Genomic DNA, 27175 nt, shown 5'->3' with positions numbered 1-27175 from the left:
TTAACAACTGTTGCTTTTGCTGCTGCCGCGGAACCAAACTACCTTTCAGTCCGCGCTGCACGGCGCACGTCGGGCTAGAATGAAGTCTTATTCCAGACCGAGACATTCAGTCGGGATCAATGTGCAAATTCATGGGATTATATAAACTCCTACGTGTTTAAGGTAAATAAAAACTGAGCGAGAGAAACATACGCGCGTGAATCGGTTTCCTGTAGGCTATTAACTATCCATTCTGTTGCTGCTTTAATGTAGCCTAGCTATTTAATATCATTCGACTAAATGGGCTATAGACGCTTCAGAGCTGCTGGAGGCGCATGTCTGCGGCAGAGGCAGACAAGGAGCGTCTGTCGGATGAATGGAAAGCTAGACGGGCTCTGCTGTAGACTGCGGTGATCGGATAACCTGTTGAATTGAAGCTGTCAGTCAGCCGTGCGGCCGACACAGCCAGAAATCCCTTAACACTAGAAGAAGAACAAAACAGCGCGTTATCACAATAGCAACAAAACTGACTTCACAGTTTTGCAGCTGATAGTTATTTCCAGTGATGGAATGTTTTCATGCCGGGTAAATGCACTCTGTCCTCGCGGCTCAACCCGTTCTGCTCGTCCACAAAATACAGTTGTCCCCTATTAGCTGCTGACACACATGTCTAATGCGGCTGTGTGAAGTCATGCTGTAGACATACTAGGAAGTAGTGTGACATATAAATCGAGAAAGATGGGAAAAATACTTTTCATTTCTGAATTGTCTGTCACATTGTTGGTCGTAATGTCCCTTCAAATTTAAGAACATGCAGCAGTTCATTTGACACTACATCGCACGTTTAAACGCGCGAGGCTCTGCCGGATCCGACCTTGAGTCACATCTCCACACTGCCTGCCTACGGATTTCCAGTTTCGTGGTTGTTGAAAATAGCTTGGCTGCTCCCTGCCGCTATGGCTAATTCCTTAGGAACCGGTGGATCCAGTTTGATCCATCCCTCTCCTTTATTTCCCTTCACCAACTTGTTGAGTCTTCGCCCCTCGGTGTTCCTACTAAAGTGCGACGTGTACGGCTCAGCTCGTAGTTGCAGTGCGACTTCTGAAGAAATGTCGTTAGTTTGAATCATGCGGGTGTAGGGCTCGATGAGACGGTGTCGTTGTCAACTTTTCAAGTGGAAAACTCTACGGGACGCGCGCAGAAGTGGATTTGACGCAGCAGCAGTCGCCTGTAGGAAACTGTGCGCTCCTCCTTAACTTTTCTCTGCTTTTTTTCTGAATCTGCTCAGATTAATTTTCAGATACTCCTTTCATTGGAGTGTAATTGTTCTTGAAACATGCTGGCTTGAAAGAATTTTTTTTTCTCTGTCATACGAGAGATCACTGGACGAAATTATTCTGATTATTTTGACTTCTTTTGTTTCATTAAAGGGAGGTGGAGACAATTTACCACCCCTCCCTTGTCCTTTACTGAAATTACCAACTCATTTTGCACAGGGGAGACACTTGAAGGTAATTATATGAATCCACCTTTTTTAATATATATATATATATATATATATATATATATATATATATATATATATATATATATATATATATATATATATATATAAATAATGCATGCTACTTTCTGGTTTGCTTTCGGGTATACACTAGTACTTGAAGCTTAAGAAATACCAAGAATGTAAAACAAAAAGGTTTTTCCAACTTTCTGTGGCTGTAAAGTGGCCAAAGTTTCCTCCATGTATACACAGATGGAGGCCAAATGAAGAGCTCAGATCATTAAGGAAACTGTTGCTGGCTACGAGTCAGATTACCATCATCAATGTTCTACAGTAAACTGCAATTAACAAATAGTCACATCCAATACAGCTGACTAAGGATGTTGGGCATTCTGCATTGGGCCTATAGGCCAAAAGAAAATCTGCAATGACACCTTTGAGTTTTTTTTTTTCTTTTAATGAAAGGGTTAACTGTATGTTCTTCAAGGAAGCTGGCAGTTGTGCTGTGGCACCATACACCTTCCTTGTGTGATCTGACTCCGTATTTAAATAGTTATTGGTAAACTTTACTACAATTCTCCCTGATGCAATGCTATTACAAATAATTATAATCTCATCACACTTACTTTGTATGTGTTGACTTTAACAAATCTTCCACACAACAATAACAATGGGTCCAGGGACACAGATGGACCTAAACTTTATTTTGCAATTCATAAAAATTAGAATGAACTCACAACTTTTTTTACAACTCCCTCAAAGAAGCCTGTTAACACCATGTATTATCGACATGCCCAGGAATATTTAGTTTAAAAAACATTCATTTTTTAAAGTGTATCTCTCCACAGCCTCGTGTTTCTGTTTAAGATAATGCTATTTATTGTGTTGCTTGGTCGGTCTAATATTTGCAAGAATATTTGAAGCGATACAGCTCACAGATTACTGGGTCACTGTAGTGAATGATTACATTTATATGTATTCCTCTCCTGTTTTGAATAAGAAGACAACAGCTTAAATAATCAGTCGCATCATTTCTGAGTTTGGTCTCTTATGCGATATATCATTTTGTAAAATGCAGAAAATGGGGCGACCATGCCAGCTTTAATTAAACATGTTTTTTTTCAATAAAGAAAATGAAACAGAAATGTTGCTGTTTCCACATTTAAAATAGTTCATATGGGGTAGCTTTCTAAATATACATGACTACTTCTCTAATACAAAAACTGCGCAGACCAGAGTCTCTGTTGTAATGCAACGCTGTGCACTGGAATCCATGCAAATGAAGTTGCTAAACAGCTTTGAATTTGGCTATTATTATGCTTTTAAACTAATTAATAGTCTACAGGTTTGTATGAATACTTGTTCAAGGTTAACTCTGATCATTGTTGCATGCAATTACAATTACACAAATTTCTGACTGCACAGTTTTTAAGATACACATATTTAGTTTTCACAAATTAAGAATAAAGATAACAAATATACACATTATGCAAAAAAAACCTCTATGTTACAGAAATGTAAATGTCGCTGTAATTTTTCTTTTTATTCCCTGCAGCACTCCCTGCAGCACTTGAAATGGAGGCTCCCGATGGCTACTGTGCTAGTAAGTCCTCCTATTGCTTACATTCTGCCTTCAATGTACTCTGACATGTATTAACATACACTCTACTTACTACTTAGTTTATGCAGTATATCGGAATGTGTTTTGTTGCACCGATGATGGTGACAGTAAAGACGGCGACTATGTTTGTGTTTTTTTGTGTTTTTGTGACTTTGACATTATTCACTTATTTTAACTTCATGACATCTCTTCCAGCTTTTTGAGACAATGCTGTTACAAAATAAGACAATATTTTGCAATCGCAAGACCATAAACATTACAAGGGATTTTCCCCTAGTGCAGGCTTTTTCCTGTTCAGCCCTTAATGGTAGAGAAAACGATGCATTACCAACATCCTGTTGAATGCAGCAGATACTGGATACGTACTTTGTGGTGCTCCATTTACCCTTTTCTGGTTTCCTTTGGGCAGGTCTCTTGAATATATCTCTCTATCTCTTCTCTGCCCCCTTGTATTTTTGCTTTTGTGTTAAAAAAACAAAACAAAAAACAGGTACCATGTTGTTTATGACATCAGTGGGGATTTAGGTCTCCATTAGGGGTTTATGCTTATAGGAAGACTTGGCAGGTTAGGGGTAGGGGTGGTGGTGGAAACGGAGGCTCTTCCTCTATCTGTCCGTCTGGGGGTCGCTTCTCAAATGATACGTTCGGAACAAATAATAGTATGTTCCGTTAGTATAAAACTGCGGAAAACACACATTTTTGTGGAATGCAGCAGTTTGCATCCCCATCACTCTCATGTATTTGACTGTGTTCAGCACATTAGCAAGGCACTATGCTGAGTGCTGTTGGGACACACGTCATCATAATCTTGCACCACTATTCTCTCCAACACACTATACTGTACCCTGCTACACTAAATCCTACCATCCCCTCTTACATGCAAACTTATTCGACTCACCATCATAGAACACACACATATACTCTCTTATGAGCTGAGCGGCCACACATACAGCCACACCACACGTTCGCTATGTACATCACTAGCTAGCTCACTGTCTGTGCAGTTTTGTGGGAGATTGGATGCTATTCACATATATACACTATCGTCTATAAGTAAGCAAGGTTAACAAAATCTGTGACTCAGAATAGTAGTATGATACATAAAGTCTGAGAATGATAAAATTGTATGTTATGAATAAATTAAGGTACAATTTATGAAAAACCAGAGCAGCCTTGCTATTGCTCTGACAAAACATGGTGTCCTTCAATGCACAGTGGCTAGAGTTGTTACTCAAAGTGTCCTTGGTCGAGATAGTGAACCGAAGTGTCCTTGGGCAAAACAGTGAACCCCAAATTGCCATCGGTGTGTGAGTGTGCTGAAGGTGCATTAGTTTAAATTGCAGACTCTGCCATTAGCGTATGAATGTGTGTGATTGTATGTTAACTTGTAGTGAATAGCGTTTTGAGTTGTCGGCAGACTAAAAAGGTGCTGTATAAATGCAAGTCCAAGTTATGTATGTAGATGTCCACTTGGTCACAGCTTACTTTCACACTGTAAACTAGCTTGATGTCTGACTGACAATACTTGAATAATACTTTTGACATATTTAATTAGTTAGTTTGACAAACTGACATAACAAATCATACTTCACTCCCCTGGATCCTGAAGGTCCAATATGCTTAAAGGGTTATTGTGCTATTCCAATTTCCAATTCCAATTTAAGGTGAAACATTTCCGGACCTGTGTTATTAATAAAGCCAGTGGTAACGGACAGAAATGGTGAAACTGTATGAGTTGTCTTCTTACCAGACTACTGTCATATTGAACCATATCACATTTTAACAAATCATAATTTCAGTCCAGTAAAACAAATCACATTTACCGGAGGTAACGCGCAATAATTTGAGGGAAACTATCCAGTATCATCTTACAGTAACAACAACAAAATGCTTCTCCTATATACTTTCAAATTGCCTGAAGTACAGTACTCATTTTCTAATCTGTTTTATGTAACAAATTCCTCATACAGTAAGTGAATAGTTTACATTAATCTTTCAAACCATCTTTGACTAAACATAAATAGTTTACTTGTAGGTGAAGAGCTAGACAGCAGCCAATAAGTTTCTACTTTAGTTTGACCGAAGACATTAACATTGTCATTGACTAACATTAATTTGTTTCATCTTGTAAAATTTGCTTGCGACTGTTGTTGTTTCAGCCAGTGAAGTCAACGGTTACAGTTACTAAGACATTGTTAACAATGTAAGTAACATTTAAACAGTATAGTGTGAATGAGACAGTATTGTGAATACAAGGGGTGTTCTAGGTTGTGCAGCATATGTGTGAGATTATGATGATGATGATGTGTGTGTGTGTGTGTGTGTGTGAGAGTAAGTATGATTTAGGACCTAAATGCAAATCAGAAAAATCTAATTATTACATTTTTTCGTCAGCTTGTGTGTGTGTGTTTGTGTGTGCATGTCTGAGTGTTATGTATGTTTGTCCTAAGGAGGGTTCGGGGTTTGACAGGAAAAACCAGCTCTGATAAACTGTGTAGCCAGCAGGTCAGAATGGAGGGCCACATCACTCAAAAACAATCTCTTAGTTAGTTTCAGTTCCTTACACAGTTAAACATTATGATCCATTTTCTGTGTATTTTATTTATTTCTGCCATCACAAGCAGGCTGATGGAGCTTGATCTATGTGTATTGCCATTGCATACGTTTCCTGAACCTATATACCATTTATAAGTGCTTGTGCTTTCTTTTGAATAACTTGTAAGAACAGAAATTGCATTGACCCTTGTTAGATTCCATTGAGGATGTCTGTACTTTAGAGGCTATGCTTTTATTTAGCATCACTGATGAAGTCAGCAATTATTACACTAACAAGTTTCATGTGTACGCATTTGTTCCATCTATTTGCCACTATAGTAAAATGATCCCAATTTAGTATTACTCAAAAATACCTTTCCCCCCAGTCTCGACTGTTTGGTATCCTCATTTTACTGTTCATACAGGATTGACTCAGCAAACGCCAACTCGTTTGTACACCAACGCCAACGTTCAATCCATGCAAGCTTATGTGTGTGGTTTAGAATGTTTGCAACCTTGTTCAAGTCATAACGTACAAGCCATTTCTTCCAAACTTTAAAGGTTTGAGGTCCCCATTTGAACAGGCATGAAAATGCATTTACTTCACTAGCTGTGTATTTGACCATCGTAAGCAACGGACAGACTTAATATAGGTGTGACTTCTTCCTTTGATTGCCAGTGATTGCCCTAAAGACCAGGACACTTGACCTTCGATGAAGAAAGTCTTTATTTGACGTTATTCTTTGTTAATTGAAAAATCCACCATATTGACAGCATTGCGCATAAAACATCATTAATTTGATACCTTTTTGAATACATTGTTTGCTAAGCAATTTACCTTGACAAATGTATTATTTGCAGAGGTGCAATGTGTAAGATCAGGTCACATTTTTTGTTTAAAACTTTAAAGAATGAACTAACATTATCAATAGAATGTGAAGAGCCTTTTGTGTTGATGTTATGTCAAAGACGTCTCTGTATTGTGTTGCAAAGGCATCTACTAAAATGAATGTCCTAAACCCAGCCCATTCTCTCTTGTTATAGCACTTGTACCTTGGGAAGCGATAGTGAGTCACTGTAGTGACAGCATTACACCTTTAGTGTTGTAGAGGTGAAAGGCTGCCCCCTTTTTGTTTGTAGCATGTGGTCAGATATCACACATTGGACCTTTAAAATCTTTAATGGAGGATTTGAACCCAGGCAGCCCAATGCTATGAGCTTAGGCTTGTGACAACCTAGCCACAGTGCTGCCAGGTAGGTGTCAGCATCTGCTACAGTAATGGAAAATCCTTCATGACAAATCTGGGCCACTCCTGTCTCCAGGACAGCATTGCCAAGGGAGAACCAGCGTCGGTCATCTGAGATTTCCTCCAACCCCAACCTGTGCAACCCGAGCCCAGGCCCAGGGATTGTGTCATGGACAACGTCTCCCAGTATGCCCCACACAGTGGGGCAGCCACTACAATGTAACAATACCATAGAGGAGGTTGACAAACTAAGAGGAGCTGACACAGCAATTGGAGATGTGACACATATTTCTTTTTCATGTATAAGGGGTCGTTGCAGACATGTTCAGCACTGACAAATTCTAACAAGGCCATGGTTGTAGCGGTTTCAGATGCAAAACTTTCCTTTGATTTGAGCTAAAACTTCCCTCAACTATGACTATTGCTACATCAATTAAAATAGCATGAGGCAGTCTGATGTCATTAGATTGGATACTTTCCACTTTTTCACAGTTGTCAGTATATTTGAGGAAAAAACGTTGTGCTGGTGGTAAATGAAGGCTCACTTTGGTTCCTACAGGATCTGACACTTGGGTCAGCAGGGGTGTTTGCCTGTTGCCACTGTATTGTTCTAGTGACCCCGACGGGCCCGGGGTGTAAGGGGATAAGGGATTGGTTTGCTCTCCCTCAAACCACACAGGACACAGGACACAGGGCTATCCATAGCCTGGGTTCTGTACAGACTGCTGAGAGGATGCAATCTGATCCACATTTGCTGGACATTAGGATCCCATAGGTACAGATGGACAGTTTAGTTAGTTGCCTTGTGCATTCTATATGGGGACCTCCATAGTTGCCATTCAGGTTTGGCTTTGAAGGACATCTGAGAGTAGGATGAAATTAATAATTTTTATCCTGAGGATTTACCATACAAAAGGCTACTGTATACCATAATAACAATTTGTTTAGGAAGACATTTGATGTACTTTGAAAACTTTATTTGTATTAAAGTGAATGGACCAAGATTTCTCATCACAATCTGTAAGAATCTCATCCTCTAAAGAATTATTTTCAAAATACTGAATTTTTACTCTTAGATTCTCGCTTGACCACCTTTTATTTTTATTTCCATCCTCGTCTTTACCTTTGTAACTCTAATCATTACATAGTTTAGTTGCATATATAATATTAAAAACCTCAAAGCTTAATTTTCATGTAACTGCCTTATATTGTATGTATTGTACAACTACAGTATTGTACAGGACAATGTAGATTGCTGTGTTTCTGTTTGTCTCCCAGGTAACGGCCAATGCTCTCCTGGTAAGGAGAACTCAAGAATGTTGGCGGATGCGTCATCACCTAATGGACGGACAGTACCTCAGGTTCCTAATTCCCCCAGTGGTGAGTGCTCAATCAATAGATACACATTTCTGCTGTCTGCCAAGAACCACAGTATGCACACACACTAGTTCTCGTTTAAACAAATATACCAAGGCTGCCAAACAATTACTATTCTTAATCAATGAATGAATTAATGAATTATCATGTAATTAATTAGTTAATTAATTATCATGTAATTAATTAATTACATGATAGGCTGATTAATTAATAAAGTTTATATCAATATTGGGTGCTACGCTTCCACGTGAATGAGGGGCAAACTGCAAAGCATACAATCACATAAATGCCATCCAAATACCATACTCCAAAAAAAATAATTAAGAATAAAGTGCTGTCTCAAATAAATAATACTAGAAATGTGGGCGCTGCAACCTATTTCCTTGACCCTCCCCTAACCCCTGAGACTTTGTCACAATGTAGTCATCCTTCATAGTTTTAGTCTAATTTTGTACAATTTTAGTCACCTAAAAGTCCTTACATTTCAGTAAATTTTCAGTCATTCTTCTTTTTCTCAATTTTGTCAGCTATTTTTTTTTTCCCATATAATCTTAGTCCTGTGTCAAATGTTCTTTTCCATCAGATTTTATTGGAAATTTCAGTAATCTAGTCCAATCAAAACAATTGTCAAATTTATTTCACTTAAGATATAAACTTATCATCTGATGAAAAATACAGGTTGAATGATTAAGAATGCAGCTTTGCATAGGCATCTTAAGCAATAGTACTATTCCATAATCACTGGGAACTTTGATCATTCTTTAAAGATGACTAAGGTGACAAAAATAAAAATAAGGTTTGGTATTTTTATTTTTTTATCATAACCAATAGTGCAGTCCCATCATCGTTTTGTCTTAGTCATGGAAGAAAAGGTCTGTGACAAGCATATTTCATCATAGTTGCAGTGAACTAAATTAGTACTGTTGGCCAGACCCCTTATAAATATATTGTGCAAAAGGCAGACTTCCAAGGATTGTGACAAAAGGTGCATGCACATATACAAAAAAGCACAAACAACTCTCACTTATTGTCCAGTAAGAATACTATTTTATATTGTGTATATTGTAATATTGAAAACCATGATCTTAGCTGCAATTACCTTAAAAGCAAAGGTCTTTCTGTAGCTGGCAAGCGAGCTCAGAATTAACTGTTTCGTGATTGTATCCTCCTTTGGTGAATGCCCAGCTTGATAAACTACCCTGTTCCATCTGTGTGTTATTCAGCTTATGACTAAATGATTGTATTTTTCATTGTTCCTATTTGTTGAATCTTTCAGACCTGAAGAGTTTTGTCAGCTTTTTCTTCTCTGTGAGTTCTATTGGTAGTGGCACCTATTTGTGGACAAATTCTCCACTAAGCTGGTCCAAGATCCTTGAGGGTTGGCACTAGTGGAAAATGATAGTGAAGATTTCTCAGACTTTCTTTGAGGATGCGTAGCTCTAGACATCCTGCATAGCAGTAATCTACTTTCCATCGTCCTCAAGCAAGCCCATGGCTAGAGCTGTCTCTTTGAAAAGCTTATAGTTTGTGGCCTCGTACATCTTGAGGTCCTCAAAGCTTTGTGGGCTTCTGACATGGAGCAATTTTAAAAAGAATCTCTCGATGCACTAAAAACACGTTGCACATCATTTCTATCATCCCAGGAATCTATTCCTTCCTCTTCTCTTCCTCTGGCTATCTCAGTCTTTAGCATGTGATCATTCCAAGTAAAGTGTTATGGAATCTCCACGTAAAGTAATTGTCTTGCCTCAGGGTCTCTGCCGTTGAGTTTGAAGAAGCCACACGATGTAGTGTTTTTGGCTACAGCCGGGACCTTCTGTGGAGAGCCTTCTCTGAAAGCAAAATTCTGCTGGCCTTCTGTGTGGATAGCAAGATTGATCGCTGCAGGCAACCTGTCCTGGACCTTGTATTTCGTTGCTCTCCAATGAGTGTCAATCAACCTGTCATTGATGAAGATGAATATCTCATCCCTGTTCTCAATGGTTACAGTGCCGATGTCAACTTACTTATGGGCATACCTGTAGAGGTACAATGGCATGGAAGGAGCCAAAAAATTCAACATTGATATGACACTTATGTAGGACACAGGGGTTGTAAGGAATGACCCATCTGCTGTCAAAGATGAAGCCATTCTTCTCAATGGTGTTACCATGGTTTGGTCATCTGTAATTTGGGTAGCCATAACCATTGTCTGGCAGGTGAGTCTCCTGTCCGAAGGTTTTAGGGAAGTTCTTGGAACAGATGCCATTGACCATACAGGGACAGTTAGGGTTGGCTGGGTAGGCATGAGCTGCGACACCAGCTGCGACACCAGCCTATACAGCTGTAGATCCTTCCTTGGGCCAGGTATGTCTGCCCTAATGGTCTGATCAATGTTGTCAACAGTCAAGGTCTCATGTAGGAGCAGCAGGATGTGGGCATGATTTAATCCTCTCATATGTCCCTCAATAGTATGTCCTCTAGCCTTCATCTCCCCAAAGACACCCAGCTTCATGTCACTGAGGAGTTCATCCAGACCTCTTTTGAAGACTATATTGAGAATGTCTGCTCTTTCACTGTGGTGACAAATAAATCGCATGTTCTGTATCTGGTTGCTTTTGCAAGGGCATCCAGATGATGTGTGTAGAGGGCTGCCAATATGTGAAAATGAAAGAATGATCTGTTGACCAATCCTGCTCCCCTCACTCTCTCCAGGCTTGCTTTGCAGCCTGGAAATTAATCAGACCTGAATACTGATGGACTCTGTAATGGTCTTGCTGTTCTTTACTCCTGTAGTGCTTCCTCCTTACTGCTTCTATCTTGCTATAATGATCAGAGACAAACTTGTGGGTAAGTCTACCTGCCTTCAGTAGAGTGTTGAAGGAGTTGGTTCTCTGTTGTAGATAGAACCTGAAAAACTCTTGAAGAACTACTTTCGCCCTGGCTTGGTGTCCGGGAAACGTCTGGATGGGATTGCCAGTGTTGAAGCTAGCATCCCTACCAACATTGAGGTAAATTGTACATTGTAACAGAATTTCTGAATTCACGATTTAAAACATCACTAATCACATCAACAACAAACTATGCAATTGTATTATATTTGTAGAATATTTGTCTTTAACAACATAATGACCTTAGTGTTGATAAAAACAATTATTTTCAAAAGCCCCCGTTTTATAGAACATTCATGTTATGGAATTCCATTTCATTCAGTATTAAATAAATACATAAATATGCCTATAGAATGAATAAATATGCCTATAAAATGAATAAATATGCCTATAAAATGAATAAATAAGACAATAAATACAGTACATACATCACTGTTAATATAACTGTAAATGTAAATATACAAATGTGTCAATATAGTTCAAGAATCAAATTAATATATTTTTATGTTTTTAAAACGACATTTTACAAAGGACTGTATTTATATATTTCAGGGGACTTTTATTTCCTAATGTCAAATTTATTTCACAGCTCTTTTTCATCGCCATCTGTTATATTCAAATGGATGTTTCATGGTTATCTCACAGATCCAGACCACAACATTAGAATTGGTTACTCAGCCTCACTCCCAGGATGCTGGGGGACTGCTTAGCCGGAAAGTTTGCTGAACCGGTGGGGAATCAGGGCGGTCCGGGATCAGATTCCTGGTGCTGGGGTTATGACTGGCTGAATTAGAGTTGTTACTGTTCAGTCAACAAATGAGATAAGAATTTTCTAGCTAGCGGCACCCTGCAGTGCCTCCCTGCTGCTAATAGACTTCTTTGCCAGGAGGGGGGGGTCGGACGGCAGCTCTGGAGATGGAGCCATTGTTGCAATCCATATACGGCAAGTCCTAAGCCCAGAGCTGGGGGTAGAGTGGGCAAACCCATGTACTAAGGCTGAGTCCTTAACTCTTCGCTGCAAATTGTCCTAAGCTATATCAAAGGAAGACAGAAAATAATCTTTAAAAAACAATAAGTGGAGGATGTATTGCCATTAATAAGGCATTGTTTTTGCTTTAGTTCCCCTTAGTTTAGTTTCGTTCCCCTGCAAAACGCATAGTTACTTCTGTTTTTTGTATTAGTTGTTGAAATTCTCATTACATCCAGATAGCAGTCCATAAATCAAATGCTCTGACCAGAAAAAAAGTCCTTCCTGCTAGACTACAAACAGTACCTCCTGCCGGAACTCATTAAGCTATTATTACAGTTTAAAGCAGTCTATAAACTCTTTTGTTATGTGCTTAATGTCTTTTAATCTAGCACAAATGGGTTTAAAATGCTAGTATTAACATTTATAGAGTCTTGTTATCATTTAATGATTTTAATAAGCATCTTATAAGGGCCTTATACCTATTAACTTACGCCTACCAGCGTTATCAGTCTATCTGAGGTGTATGAAATTAAACTGTATTTGTGACTTCTTGTGGAGCTGTCCAGGCCCTTCTGAAGTTTCTCTCCTTTCTTGACCATCTGATATTTTCTATTGCTGACTTACAGTACAGTGTTGACCTAAAAATTTAGATATATGTCCCTGGGGGCCACATGTTGGTTGCGGTCAGTTAGTGTTAATTGCTATTTTTTAAAACTCCATTTGAATGAGGAGGTGACGACTACAGTGGACACCATGCATTGAAAGAGGCAATACACTTAAAACAGGATTTTTTTTTTTATACATGATACATTGCAGCTCCAATTATCATTCTCTGCCGATTGTCCTCATGGTGCTCGGCTGAAAAGTCAGATAGATGTTTGAAATGAGATACACAAAGCAGTTTCTTATCCATGTTTTGAATTTATATTAGATGGCTGTGACGGTAGATGGAAGGTTTGCTAGGAAAGCATGAATAATAAGAAGTTAAGGAGCACGAAACTAGTAGTAAAATAGTGGAAGTGATTGGACACACAAACCCACAAACACAGAAATCCACAAACACACAAACTGCCCTCGAAATATAGTAGTGGGACGAGAAGTTAGAAGAAAAATAGGTAATCGGATGAAGATGGATTCTTGTTACAGTAGCAGTACTTTCCACATAGATGTGCACTCACAACTTTTGTCCAAAAGTGACATATTGCAACTTGTTGTACAATATCACACGTGTTGTGCTGTATAGCACTTACCCAGAAATGTTGCCGGGTTCCTTTCAGTGTATTGATGTGATGCCTCAGATTAGCTCAAGCAATGTCACTGTGAAGTAGCAAAGTAAGAAAAGGGGAAACTACGTGAGACAAAGCAACGGTGGGAGAAAAAAGGAAGCTTGTTTCCCACAAGTTTAAAGATACAGGGAGGCAAGCTGGGCCATGGTTTCACAGGGAGATACTCTTCACTGATAAGAACATTTGTCATTCTGGAAGTTGCCTAACATGATTTGCCATTTGAGGTTTGGTTACAAAAGAAGGGCTTACAATATTTCATCTGCTGAAAATAAGCATGGAGCGCTGTCAAATTTCAGTGTCAAACAGTTAAACCTGCAAGCTTAAACACGAGTTGTACAGCAATTGTCCTGGATGTGTGCACTTTCTGGTGATAAAAGGTAGAGGAGTAGAATTACATCCTTTGGGCCAGAGGACAGTTTGGGTAGTAAAAGTGACATAATTCATTCTTCTTAATGATGTGTTGCTTTCAGTCAACCTCTCAATCAATTGTGATCTTTTCCCCTGATTTTCTATGGATTATGGAAAACTCAGATAATTCACAGACTCTGTACTGTAGAGAGGGGTAGAAAAATGCCAAAACCTCATCTTAGTTATTTTTATTGCCGCTTTTGTCGTAGCAACCCTCAAGTGTATCCTCATCTGACCACTCTATGCATTTCACTCTGCCACCCTGGAGAGACAGATGTAAAGATACAAGGAGCTGAATAGCAAGGACGTTCAGGTCTGCTCCGTGTTGCCAGGATACAGCTGTCGATGGCAAGGCTCGATAGCAATGTGGGTATTGGAATAAGTGTTTCTTTTGTACAAACTTGGGCATTGGAAACACACATTATCAGTTTAAAGAATGCACTTGCTTTGTGGAGATTTCTCTCAATAGCCCATAAAAAAAGAAATGTTGCCTAAATATCTAAATTTCTTTTACTAGCCTCTGAGAGAGTGGATAGAGTTCCAAAGCCTGAAGGGACAGTTGATGGAAACAGTCAGATGGGAGGATTTAGTAAAACGTCATATGCTCACACTGTGATTATTGCCCCAGTAAATCCCAAAACAGGATCATCAGGATGAGTAAGTTTTGCTTGGATGATGTTCAAACGTTTGTTTCCGCAATATGCCTAAAGCCCCTTTCACATCCATTCTAACCCATTAACAAGGCAAAGATTTGATTTTTGGAATATGTCTCATTACCTAGTATGATTATTGGAAATCTTTTGTCAAAGCTGTAGTGTGAACAAAGTCAATTCTACAAAAGAGGATCAATTCAAGTTAAGCTTTACTATATGGCCCAGAATCAAAAGTTGGTTTTAGGGGGCTTTATAAAAAAGTATAATTCAAACAACAAAAGCAGCATAATCCTTGTTTGAAGCATGCACATGGTTTTGATATTGTTGTGTATGGCCATGTTCAAAGACTAAACAAGCCAAGCACAAGCAACTGTAAATATGACAAACATTCTTGGATTCTTTTGTAGACTTATTAATTTGATTCTATATATAGCATTTAGTGTGTAAATGTCTGGCAATGGGGCAAGATCCAAGTCAGAGGAACTGTTTTCTTTCCTTCAGAAGGGAAGTTTTGCTTGCTAGGTGGATGAAACTAGGTGTAGCTGTGAGTGTTTGTGTTCTATCTTCTGGATAATAAGTATTACTAATTGATGGTGATAAGTAGAGACTGCAGGTGGTGAATAGTTTCCCTCCACAGCCACCCACACACAATTATACAATCTTTTGCCCTTGTCCTTCAGTCAGTCTCCCATTGCTATTCATGTGTTCTAAGCTACAGGGCCTCTGACACTCCCTTTTCTCCCCAGGGACAGCCAAGAACCAGACCAGCCTGTTTCTCTTTCTCTCTCACTCTTTTTCTCTCTTCTCAATGTGTCAGTCCATCCTAATGCTGTCTATGAGTTGAGTTGCTAAGTTGGATGCCCACTCCATACTCATTTAAATATATGTTATTTCACACAGCTATCCGTCTTAAGTCATTATTTATGTCCATTGGAGATCATTATACTTCTAGCCAAACAAGTCCATCCTGTGACCAGCACAGTTCACTTCAGACCTTTACAGTTTAAATCATTTCAACAGAGGATACTCTCCCTAATCTCAACCCTAGCCACACGCTCTACCCTCGGGATGTAGACAGCCTCTCTTATAATCTAACCTAGGTCAATCCATCCATTCCAAATAAAAACAGAACCTTGTTGGTGTAATCTGCTCATGCTTGACCAAGTCATGCAACCAAGGGCCAACCAAGACTACATAGGTGATAAATGGTTCATGGTTGCTTTAGAGCATTTTTGTGGTAGAGGTTCTTTTATGACACTCCCATGAAACCTGCACTATCTACTTTTGACATCTCAGGATTGCCATTGTTCTATCTTACAGAACTGGAAATTAAACAGGAGGAAGAAACAGCGGAGGAGGCTGACAACAGAAGCCCAGCAGAAATAGGCCAAACAGGAGAGGAAGGAGTAGCATTGGAAGAATCCATGACTGACAGCCCAAGCAATGTACAAGATGGATCTGAGACAAACCTGACAGCTGATTTAGGAAGTCGACAAACACACGGTAACAATCATTACATTTACAAATGCCATTTGAAGAAGCTACCTGATACATCTTTAGGTATTGACAATCCACACAGGATATGTCTTTTTTTAATAATTAAAATATGGGCGGTGTTTGTTCCCCACCTTTAGGGTGAGTCACCCATCATTTGTTTTCCTCGACAGTGGGTGTAGAGTGCTTTCTGCTTGGTTGGTTTTTTTTCTTTTTTGTTTTGTTTGTTGAAGGACAATAGCTTAGACTTGGAACTATTATCAGGAAAAATATCCTTGGAATCCCCCGCAACCTGTTCCAACTGACGCCATGGCTGATCTGGTTGTCACAGCATTAGGATCACATTTCTCTTTTCCAACTCACTGCAGATCAAAAGATTGGCCAACAGAACAGCAAACAGTAGTTGTGATTCAATGGCAAATCAGAAGTGTGTACTGAAATGTATCATTCCACCTGATATAAAGTCCACAATACTATTCAAGAGAGATTAATAAGCACACATCTACATTTATTACTCTAGAAAAGATTGCATTTACTGTGGAAAATGTAAGTAAATGCAGTACCAGCTCCTTTTTATTTTATATACTTAGATATCTGCAGCATACCCACTTCACCTGATATGCATGTCTTTGGAATGAAGAAAACATGGGGAGAAGATGCAAGTTCAATTAAATCTCAATTATATTAGTTTTAATCATTTAAAATTATCATTTAATTAATTTTAGTTAGAGTAATAATAGTTTAAGCTCATTTAAAACAGTCCAACAGAAGTTAATTTTTTGTTTTTATTTAGTTCAACATAGGACTGTTTACGTTAGTTCAGTTAATTTCTCATTACTTTGTGGTTCCAGCACAAAGTCAACTTTCAGTCACAAAAACAAAAAAGGTAAATTAGTTCAGTTAGATACAAAAAATAGCTTGCAGGGTTGTTGATACTTTCTAAAACCATTATCCACAATGTGTGGTATTGACTTCCTGTGCTTGCCTCTATCAGGTGACAGGCCGTTCCAGTGCAACCAGTGTGGCGTCTCATTCACCCAGAAGGGAAACCTGCTAAGACACATCAAGCTGCATACAGGTGAAAAACCCTTCAAATGCCCCTTCTGCAGCTACGCCTGCCGGCGGCGCGATGCCCTCAGCGGGCATTTGCGCACTCATGCTGGTAAGACTTCTTCTCGCCCTCTTCGTTTTCCTTTTTACTCATCCACTTCTATTTTAAGAAATAAATGATTTTGTTTTGAATATTATGCTTGTGTTAACTGTACCTAATTACCCTAGTCTTCCTCAGCTGATACGCTTTGTGTGACTGAGAGTCTAATATAAGAACTAACAGAGCTATAGTAGCCATACCTGCTGGTTGGTGACTTAGTGTCTCGTATCTGCTGCAATGATTTTGATTTATTACGAGCATGTTATAGACAGTGTGAGTGCTTTGTGGTTAGGTATCAAGGACGTGCTGTTCCTTAGTTGCTTGACTTGCTAGGGAGGAAACTATCTGTCTGTTGAGAAACACATGGGGAGGGCTGGCAGTCGCTCTCAACTGTAACCCACTTTCCAATCAGAGAGGATATGCTCTCCCCTCTTTTGCACCTTTGAAATCAAGGTCAGATAATACTGTCATTGCTGCCTGTGATGCCCCCATGGGGGTTACTCATACAGAGTTCTCTTTTAAGATAGAGGCAACGTGTGTTTGGGTGCGCGTCTATGTGTATGCGTCCATTTTTTTGGTGTTTGCATGCCTGTAATCTTTGTCCCAGTTGTTACTCAGAAGCTTCTTTTATCCATTTCCTAATATCTATAGCTCCACACCTGTCTTCTGCCCTCAACTATGACCCTTTTCCTACTTTCACTTCCTTTATTGTTCAGCTGAATTTGTTTGTCACATCCCCCAACCCCTTATTCCTTTCACTCATTTAGTACTAAGTTACGCTTGCCTTCTTCAGGTCATTCAGGTCAATGTAAGGAATTTGATGTTGCCAAGTTGTGCTGTCATGACGTTCTCTAACGTACAGTGACAAAAGAGGGAATACAGCATTGAAAGAGACCCTTAAGGAAAAATGTAAGACAAGAGTGAGAGTCAGAAGAGAGAAAGAGGGGTAGGACAAAAGTGTGTCAGATTCGGCTGCCATCCCTAAGGCCAGGTTAAATGTTGGAGAATGACATTATCCATTGAGGCATAGTGCATTGGTAGAGTCATTATTCAGCAAACACTTGAGAGGCAAAGAATGTATCATTTCGTTGTACAGGAGATTTAAATTTGAGCTCCCGTTTATCAGCCAAAAGCAATCTGTCAAGTGAGTCTGAGTGCACAGTGTGGACCATTTGCATGAATAAGATAAGTGTCTGAAAGGTGGATTCTTCAGGTCCATCCAACATCTGCGCAAGGTTGTGTGTGGGTGGTTATATAAATATGAAAAAGTAATGAAGTCTATGTTGTGTGTGTGAGTGAGAAAGTGTGTAGATTTGAGCTACTAAGAACATGGAAGTGATACTTGATTGAATACTGCCTACTCCTTCACTAGCCAGAATGAATATTACTGCAATGACCCTGCAGGTACACCAACCCACGCTTTAATAATATGGAAACTTTTTGTCATTAGCCACCATTTTTTGTATCTGTTCATACTCAGAAAAAAAGAAATTACAATAAACAATGAGTTTTGCCGATACAGTGTCATTCATAGACCACTGAGTCCTGAATGACTGATACAGCAGAAAACCTATTATCATTCCACATGATTCACGAAAGAGAAAAGTGCCTGCTGATGCAAGATTGGCCATGACTGGCCATGTCATTCTGTAACCAGTGGGTTTTAATTCCCTCACACAAATCATCAAGAAGTAGTTCTTGGAAGACAATGTAACATTTACAGCTGAGGAATATTAATTTCTGAGTAACTTGTCTTCTTGTAAAACATATAATGTGCAAAAAAAACCTCCAAGCCCTTGCTGTGAGAGAAAGAGTACTCATGTTCACGTGTGAACTATCACCTATGTCTAAATGTGTGTGTGTGTGTGTGTGTGTGTGTGTGTGTGTGTGTGTGTGTGTGTGTGTGCGTGTGTGTGTGAGAGTGTGGGTTACAGTCTCTGTGCCTCAGACTGAAACATGTTTGGTTTCTTTGTTCTCACACTGACAAGAGCACTGGATCTTTTTCGAGTAAATAGCTGTCACCATTATCTCAGTGAATGTCTTACTACATCGCATGGCTAACGGTGGTGGGTCACATCGGTATGCTTATGTGGCCTCCAGTTCGCTCAGTCCCTTTCTGAGTCATTATGTTAGTTTTGAGAATAGATACAGTATACAGAACTATATCATCAGCAGTGTCTGCATGTAGGGTTTTCACTTTAGTAGAGCTATTTGCAATGAGAGTTTTACACATTTTTAATACAACTTTTACTGTATTATCCAAACAGCTCATGTTCAATTATACAAAGATGAGGACACTGGTGACCTTATCATCTATTAGCACATATCTAGGCTGTCTTGTCAACTCATAACTATATGCCCTTATAATTGTTTATATATGTTATACATATATCCATTTATTAAGCGATACAGCAAGATGGATGGATGAAAGGATAGATGGGCTGATGGCCTGAGATGGATTGGATATGTCTTTGTCTTTCCACTTGTCAAGGTTGGAAGGAAGAATTAAAATTGAAATAGCACAATGAATCACACTACACCTCCATCGCAGTTTAACATTGGAGTTAGTTTCCTACCACCACCATGGGATGCATGATCAACTCCACTATTCACTCAGCAGTGGGAGTTTAGTTGTGTTTCTGAGACAAAGCATCTTCAAACGCAAACTTCATGGTGCAACTATCTTGTTTTCACCCACATTTTGCCTTTGTGTCTGGTGACAGTTGTGTGGAATCCTCACACTAGTAGTGGAACCTCCATGATCTCAGAGGCTTGCATTTGGTTTGCTCGTATTACTGACACAGTATTTACTACTACGCACTGCCCAAACACTGCGGCAGATTGCATTATCTCATTGGACGCTACCCACTCTCTCTCTGTCTGTAGCAGTGAATGAAATTAATATGCTTCGTCTTGAATGTCCTTACTTTTAGTTGGCAAACCACACAAGTGTAACTTCTGTGGGCGGAGCTACAAACAGCGCACTTCTTTGGAGGAACATAAAGAGCGCTGCCATAGTTACCTGCAGGGTATCGGCTTGGATCCGAGCTCCAACACTGGCCCTTACACAGGTAAATTGTTTTACTAAAGCTGTAACCATGAAAATGTGTACAACATAACTTGTTATACACAAGTTTACTTATGATTTTTTTTATTTGTTGGAATCAAACCAATTGGTCCAGTATGGAAAAAAAATCTTTGTAAAAGTGGATTGAAATTTGAAAAGGCTGATATGAAGCACACATTAGTACAATTCTTTACAGAAAGTTTTCTGGCTATTTATTTATTATCAACTAAATGTTTCTTTTTCTTTCAACTTTTAACTATATGTTCATACATTCATTTATACAGATTTCATAATGTATTAATAATTACATAACTGCATTTATATTGAATTCATTCAATCATTAATCCTTTTAAGACAATTGAGTGACAGAAATAACATTTCCTGAGGAAGGTTTATGGGGAAAGGGTTAACGGAGGTTAAGATTACATTTCAGGCTGTGATTGAAAACAATTTAAAAGCAAAATTAAGATTTTCTTTTTGTTTTCACCTCCCAAGAAAAGTGATTTTGCGATTTACCAATGCTATTTTTCTGTTTAACTTAACACCTAAATATATTCTTGCCTTTTCTAACCCCCTTCCCTTCTCAAACCTTTAAGGTGAGGTCCCCAAAGACCCAAGGCCCATGGCGGAGCCCAACACCATGGCTACCTTTGATCGGCCACCTGTCATTGAAAGACTGCTCAGCAACGTGGGCAAGAGAAAGAGCACCACGCCTCAGAAATTTGTGGGTGGGTATTGAAATAAAGCCAGTCAGTCAATGGCTTTCTCTACTTTAGTCTGTGTGGAGTGTCCATGAGGACCAGCCTGATGTTTTATTTAATGTTATTACATTTCAACTCTATGAATTGACGTGGACGTACTGATGAACTACCATGCAAATCATGTGAAATAAATGTATATGTCCAAGCATACACTGAGTAATTTGGACTTATCACTTTGCAGGAGCTCTAGAATGCATTAGTTAAATTGTTATCATGAAATACACTTAACCAAAGATTTCACTTTTATGCTGATAGAATTGAAATTTGTTATAGGTATTCCTTTTTTTTGCATGTACTTAGTTTTAGTTAGTTATTAATTTCCTGTACACTTGTGCATCATACAATGTTATATAATACAATAGCCCTGCCCTATGAGCTCAGATTTTTTTCTCAGAATTTGGTTTTTATTTGCCGCACTATTAAAAAAAGAGATCATGCAAGCTAGAGCAAGCGGTTGACTGAGAGGCAAGGAAATGTTTTTCACTCTGTGGTTAGGTACACCTGTAACTTTGTCATTGCTCTTATCGAGAGAAAACAGCTCACCGCATCCCTGTTCAGGAGGGGTTAAACAGTGCACTAGTCGATGGATGGGGTTTTCCACCTCATAAGACACAGAATATCAAGTTCAAAATATGAAAAACAAATCCTGAAATATCAGCAAGATACAACTTTGACTGACTGGAAAGGAAATTTAGTGAAGTCAAGCCATGCTCATATGTTTTGTGCACATTATGTTTCTCTCTTGTTTGTAGCTAATAGTAAGAGTGTGGCCCTCCTCTTAAGCTAATGCATTTATATTTATTATATTTTGTGTCTTGCATTATGAAATTGGCATAATCTTGCTAAATCTTTTCATTTCCACGTATTCATAGTGCCACTATTTCATGCAGGTGAAAAGATGGTACGCTACAGCTACCCTGAACTAGGCTATGAGATGGGCCTTAAGTATGAGAAGCAGGCTGAACTGATGTCGGCCCACATGATGGACCAGGCCATCAGCAATGCCATCACATACCTGGGATCGGACACTCTTCGGCCCATGCTCCATCATCCAGGTCCCCCTCTCTCTATGCCTGAAGTGGTACCTATGGTCAACCCCCTCTTCCACCATGCCCTGCCATTGGGCCAACGAACAGATCATCCAGGAAACTGTGACATGCTGAAACCTCAGCATCCTCAGCCCCTTCAGCCCCATGACTTCCCCAGCCATCCCACCACAAATGGCCCAACTGCCTTATCCAGGCTGGGCAAGCTGCACCACGCAGGGCAAGAAGAATCTCCTAACAACAGTGGAGTTGACTCTGCTGACTCAGCTCGCAGTAGCCCTCATGAGAGGCAGGGACACCATGGGAGCAACCCCAATCCCGGCCTCAGGTCTCGAGCCAGTCCAGCGGTGGGCTATTCAGGTGAGCGGGTGACAGAAGCATTACCCAGAAGTGTTGCAGGAATGGGGACTGGGATAATGCGAGTGGCCACAGAGAAGCCTGTGAGCCAGGATGGGGTTCGGGTGTTTGGACGAGAGGGCCAGGAGTTACGGGCCTACCAGTGCGAGCACTGCCGGGTGCTCTTCCTGGACCATGTCATGTACACCATCCACATGGGTTGCCACGGATACAGAGATCCATTGGAGTGCAACATCTGTGGTCACCGCAGCAAAGACAGCTATGAGTTCTCCTCTCACATAGTCCGTGGTGAACACGCCATCCAGTAAAACGATGGGTGGGAATTTAGGCAAAGACAAAGGAAGGAAAGGAGCAATAGCCTGATATCCGTCCTTACCCTCAGGCATCTGAGACTGCACAGTTGAAGGGCACTGTAGACAAGTGTAGCACAATCATAGCATATACTTCTTTTAAGCTAATTATGTGACTCTGTACAGTTGAACAATCATATGAAGGTATGGGCCAAAGACATATTTTCTACATATTTAATTGAGATTAATAAAGAAGAAGGAAGGTGAGTTGTTTTGTTTTCTCGCAAAATGTTTATGAATTGTTTAACAGAGCAGCTGTCAAACTACTTAAACTAGTTTTTCATTTTAGTCTTATTTGGAAAGGTCTCCTGTTGTGCTTGTCCTGTCATTGTGGTTTTGTTACAGAAAAATGTTTCCACTCTTATGAAGTAAAGAATGCATACAAAGGCAGTACAACCAAATAGAATGTCATATTTTACACAAGCCAGAGGTAAATACTTCAAATATTTTCTAAGTTAATTAAATAATAATAATACAATTCATGATGTATGTCATGGAAATAATAACAGTATGGTCTTATTCATATCACACAGGATCCATGCAGTTTTATTTTTCTTTCTTGTTTATGATATTGCCATGGCCAATAATGCTTGTTTTTCCTATGAACAATGAAGGTACACATATTGTCATGGTCAACTGGTGCTGTATGTTCTAGCTGCAAGCAACTTGATGTCCATTTGGACTTGATTGCTAGCGGTGTGGTTGTCTCTGATTGTAGGCTATCTACCGTATCTGCAGCTGTAGACATTTGACCAGTCTTGCCATCATCTTCAGAATTAGGTTATGGTTTAGTATTGCCGCGTGTATTTGCATAGTTTCAATGGATTTTACTACGATAATTACTACCAAATGTCTAGAAATTAAGCTTACTTTAGACTTGGACCCCCAATAATGGATACAACAACAAATGCATTTAATTGAGAAATGTCCCTTTTAGTACTGTAAATATATGTTACAGGAACTTGTAGGCTATGAATCCATGAAGAGAAGTGTTAATACGAGTGTATTAAATGTGTCAATAAACACAAATACAAAACAGATGTACAGATGCATATCACACATTGTACATGGTGATAGGCTATCATAAATGCATTTACCAATCCATTAACACATGTAAATAAATGGTACATATATAGAATGCATTTAGAACAATTCATGTTCCTTATTAATACCTAATTTGTGAAGCTGGTGAAGTTTAAAACAAAATCAGACGACACCCAAAACCTAATGCTAAAAGGCTACATAGCCTGCTGATAACAGAAAACTACCTCTTAACAACCACTTTGTAAGATTCAGCCAATGTGATAGTCTTCATTAATACACTTTGACTGCAGTTCTATAGAATAAAATGGCTGTTTTTTTGTCTTTGCTACACTTGAGTAGTGGACCAGCTATGCTAAACACCAATGCTAGTGAAGCTAGCTAGCTAAGTAGCCTATAAACCTTTCACAAAATCCTATCAATGTTTTAGACTATCAGTTGCTTAGTGTTTACTTACACCACTCGTTGTTCAATTATCAGGGGCTGGTAAAGCACTTCCATACCACTACTAGCCCAGACTAGAAAGAAGACCACCAACTTCCTGTGGCTGACTTGTATGTTTTGTAATTTTAAAACAAGTCAAAAATCCAAACTATTTGGAAAAAACTATATAATACTAGTTTATTCTATAAATCTTATCAAAAGGACTAATTTTACTATATTTTCAAAATGTACACGTATGTAATCAAATCCGCATGCAGATTTGACAATTTGTAAATAAAAAGGGAAACAAATTAAAAACATTTTACTATTATATGCACAAGAAGCATTTTCAACCCAAGTTTAAATATAATGCATTAGGAGTTCATTCTAATAAAATGAAATGATAAAAATATACTCTTAAGATTGTCATATACATTTGTAAATATATATTTCTATCTCATGAAACTGCATTTGTTGCTCGTATTTGGACTTGTTACTCTCCACAGTAATCAGCCTCTGTTCAGTTTGCACTTAAAAGGAAAAACTATTGCTTATGAAGCAAAATTACAATGAAAAGAAAACAAGGAAGTAAACAATGCTTAGCCTAATGGTATTTATCAGCCCCGTGGTCGTAAAAAAGGTAAATGTTTTTCTCTCATCTGCTAAACTGATGCATATTTCGCACAAATAGCTGGCCATTTACATGTTTCCCTGGCTGTTCCTATACAAAATTATTCAATCCTGGTGACTCATGTGTTACGTTTCTTGCAGTTTGAGCACACAGTTAGATTCCTTAACTAGTATTATAGTTAGTTTGAAACTGACAGACTTACACATTGACAGAGGGTGATAGCTGTTTTCAATTTGATGACTTAAAATTATGCTTTATGGCAATGGATACCAAAGAGATAAAGGAGGCTAAAGCTACTTTACTGCTTTAGGCTTCCCTATTTGATCTAATATACTTTGTGCTTTAGGCTGGATGGCTTTGTGTATGTATATATAATTGTGCTTTTTTTTTTGGGTAGGGTCATATAGGGTCTGAGTTATTGGTGCTGTTTTCTAGCACAATGAATACATGCTTATGTGTCTGGTTGAATGCCAGCTTTCATCCTATCTGTATGTCATGACAAAGATAGGGAAATGTTGCAAACTCTGCACAGCTGTTTTTGATGTGCTTCGTCTTTTGAACCTTAACATTTTGCGCAGAGAAACTTGATTTGCAGCTGAATGCCTAAAATGTACTGCATCCAGGGAACTGAGGGAATAGAGGAACTTCTTTATGTGTATGGTGGGCATTTGTCCTGCTGATTTCTTGCTTAAATGTTGCAACACTCATGTATAACCTCATGAAGCGTGAAAATGAGTGTGGTTACCATATAGTTTTACTCTGAAGGCATCTCCCAAAACTGTAGCGCTCCACTGTAAGCCTGCTATGAAATAAAAAGCACAACATGTAAATGGCGAATAAGAGATTAACAACTCTCCAGCACCAAATCTCTTAGTCCATCATCTACAGTGTGTTGAAGGATAACGCATCTCAATCAAAAAGGCTAGCTGCAGCGCTTGCATAGTTACAGTACTGTCTCTCCCTGTGAAAGGTCACAGATAAGACGGTGCTTTGTACAGTTGGCCCTGCACTTTATGTCCATTTCCTGACTAAAAAACAACATTATTTTTTTTTCAAGTGTAGATAGAGTAGGAAACAATCATTGGCAGATGAACATTGATGAACAGAACATTGGCATGTTGGTCTTTTCTCTTAAAATACAATTCTTGAGATGCACATGGAAAATTCTTTCTATGCTGTCTGATGAACATTTTAATTTTGTAACAATAACCGCATGACGTCTGGCATTACTAATTTCACTCTAGTCAGCATTTTAAACAGTTGATTATTCTGTAAGGTTAAACTCAGTGATTTACTTTTCTATGTTTAATATCTACTTGTTATCAAAAGGCAGCTTTTTTCTCTGTTTACGTGCCGCTTCTCTTATGCACAACTGGTGTCCAGCTGGAACAAAATCCTATACTGTCTGTAAAGTATTGACCCTGGAAATTGTTTATACCTCACAGCTCTGATAATGACTCTATACTTTCCTCAACTATAGCATTCCTGTATTGTCTGAAGCCTTATCTGTCCTCCTAAATCAACATGTCCTTTTTAATAATCCTATGATCAAATGTAAATTAATGATTATTAATGTTAATGTTACCTGATTTACTTCCTTAATCCCCTTCAGAAGAATACAAACAGACAGACCAGAACTAAGTTAACTTGAATAGGGCATAATATAAATGAAAAGTTATTTTCTCAGTTCTGATATCTTCTCCAGGTTACATTTGGTAAGACATTGGGGCACAGAAGTATTTATTTCTTGTTCTCGTAGTAATGTTGTAACAAGGACAGCCTTACAAAATATGTAAATGAAGCAGCCATATGAACTTAAAAAGTAAGAAAAAGGGTCTTCTGTCAGCCCTCCTTGTGAGTGAGGAGTTTACTTGAAAATCAGAATCATTGCTCTTGTTTCCGATTGCGGGGTTGTTTTTTGTAAATTTTGAAAATGTGTGTGCAAAATGTCTATTTTTCTGCTGAAATGTTAATGCAAATAGTTTTGTGATCTTGTGTGTGTGTTTTTTAAGTTTAAAAATGTTTACAAAAATGTAAAAGACAGGGTTCAGGTGAATTGTATTTTATAAGAAATAATATATGGAAGGAGTATATTTTGGCACTGAATACTGAAATTATCCAGAAACATGTGCCGATTGATCGTCCCTGATATGGATAACAAGTTTCTGATGTGAGGGCTCTCAGGTATTTGCATAGGTTGTGTATTTTTATGTCCTAAAATATGTGATTTATTTATCAAAAAGATGCACAGTAATTGAAATTGTTGGTCAACCCTCATGACTTAAATCAGAAGTTAAATGATTCAACATCAATGACATAACATGAAGACAAATTGCTGTGAAGAATACAATGTATATTTTTAAGGCATGGGTTTCTCTCTATTAAAGACATGGTTTTACTGCTTT

General features: G+C 38.7%; 1 protein-coding gene across 3 annotated transcripts; it reads left to right on the top strand.

Annotated features, from left to right (window-relative positions):
- Positions 1 to 27175, top strand: ikzf2 (IKAROS family zinc finger 2). 3 transcript variants are annotated; one of them, XM_068702734.1, is made up of 8 exons: positions 1 to 162; positions 3039 to 3086; positions 8165 to 8266; positions 15771 to 15953; positions 16939 to 17106; positions 20028 to 20165; positions 20758 to 20889; positions 21795 to 27175. In XM_068702734.1, exons 2-8 carry the CDS (start codon positions 3059 to 3061, stop codon positions 22631 to 22633), a joined length of 1590 nt encoding a protein of 529 aa, XP_068558835.1. In that variant the 5' UTR covers positions 1 to 162; positions 3039 to 3058; the 3' UTR covers positions 22634 to 27175. The 3 variants fall into 3 exon arrangements, with proteins under 3 accessions (XP_068558835.1, XP_068558827.1, XP_068558843.1); XM_068702726.1 differs by lacking the exon at positions 1 to 162 and adding an exon at positions 1031 to 1490; XM_068702742.1 differs by lacking the exon at positions 1 to 162 and adding an exon at positions 1032 to 1490 and having other exon boundaries at positions 21813 to 27175.

Source organism: Cebidichthys violaceus, unplaced genomic scaffold (assembly GCF_023349555.1).
Source record: "Cebidichthys violaceus isolate CVI_PGR_0920_01 unplaced genomic scaffold, fCebVio1.0.p SCAF_11, whole genome shotgun sequence".
NCBI classification, from domain to species: domain Eukaryota; kingdom Metazoa; phylum Chordata; class Actinopteri; order Perciformes; family Stichaeidae; genus Cebidichthys; species Cebidichthys violaceus.
This window is presented reverse-complemented; position numbering and strand designations above follow the sequence as displayed.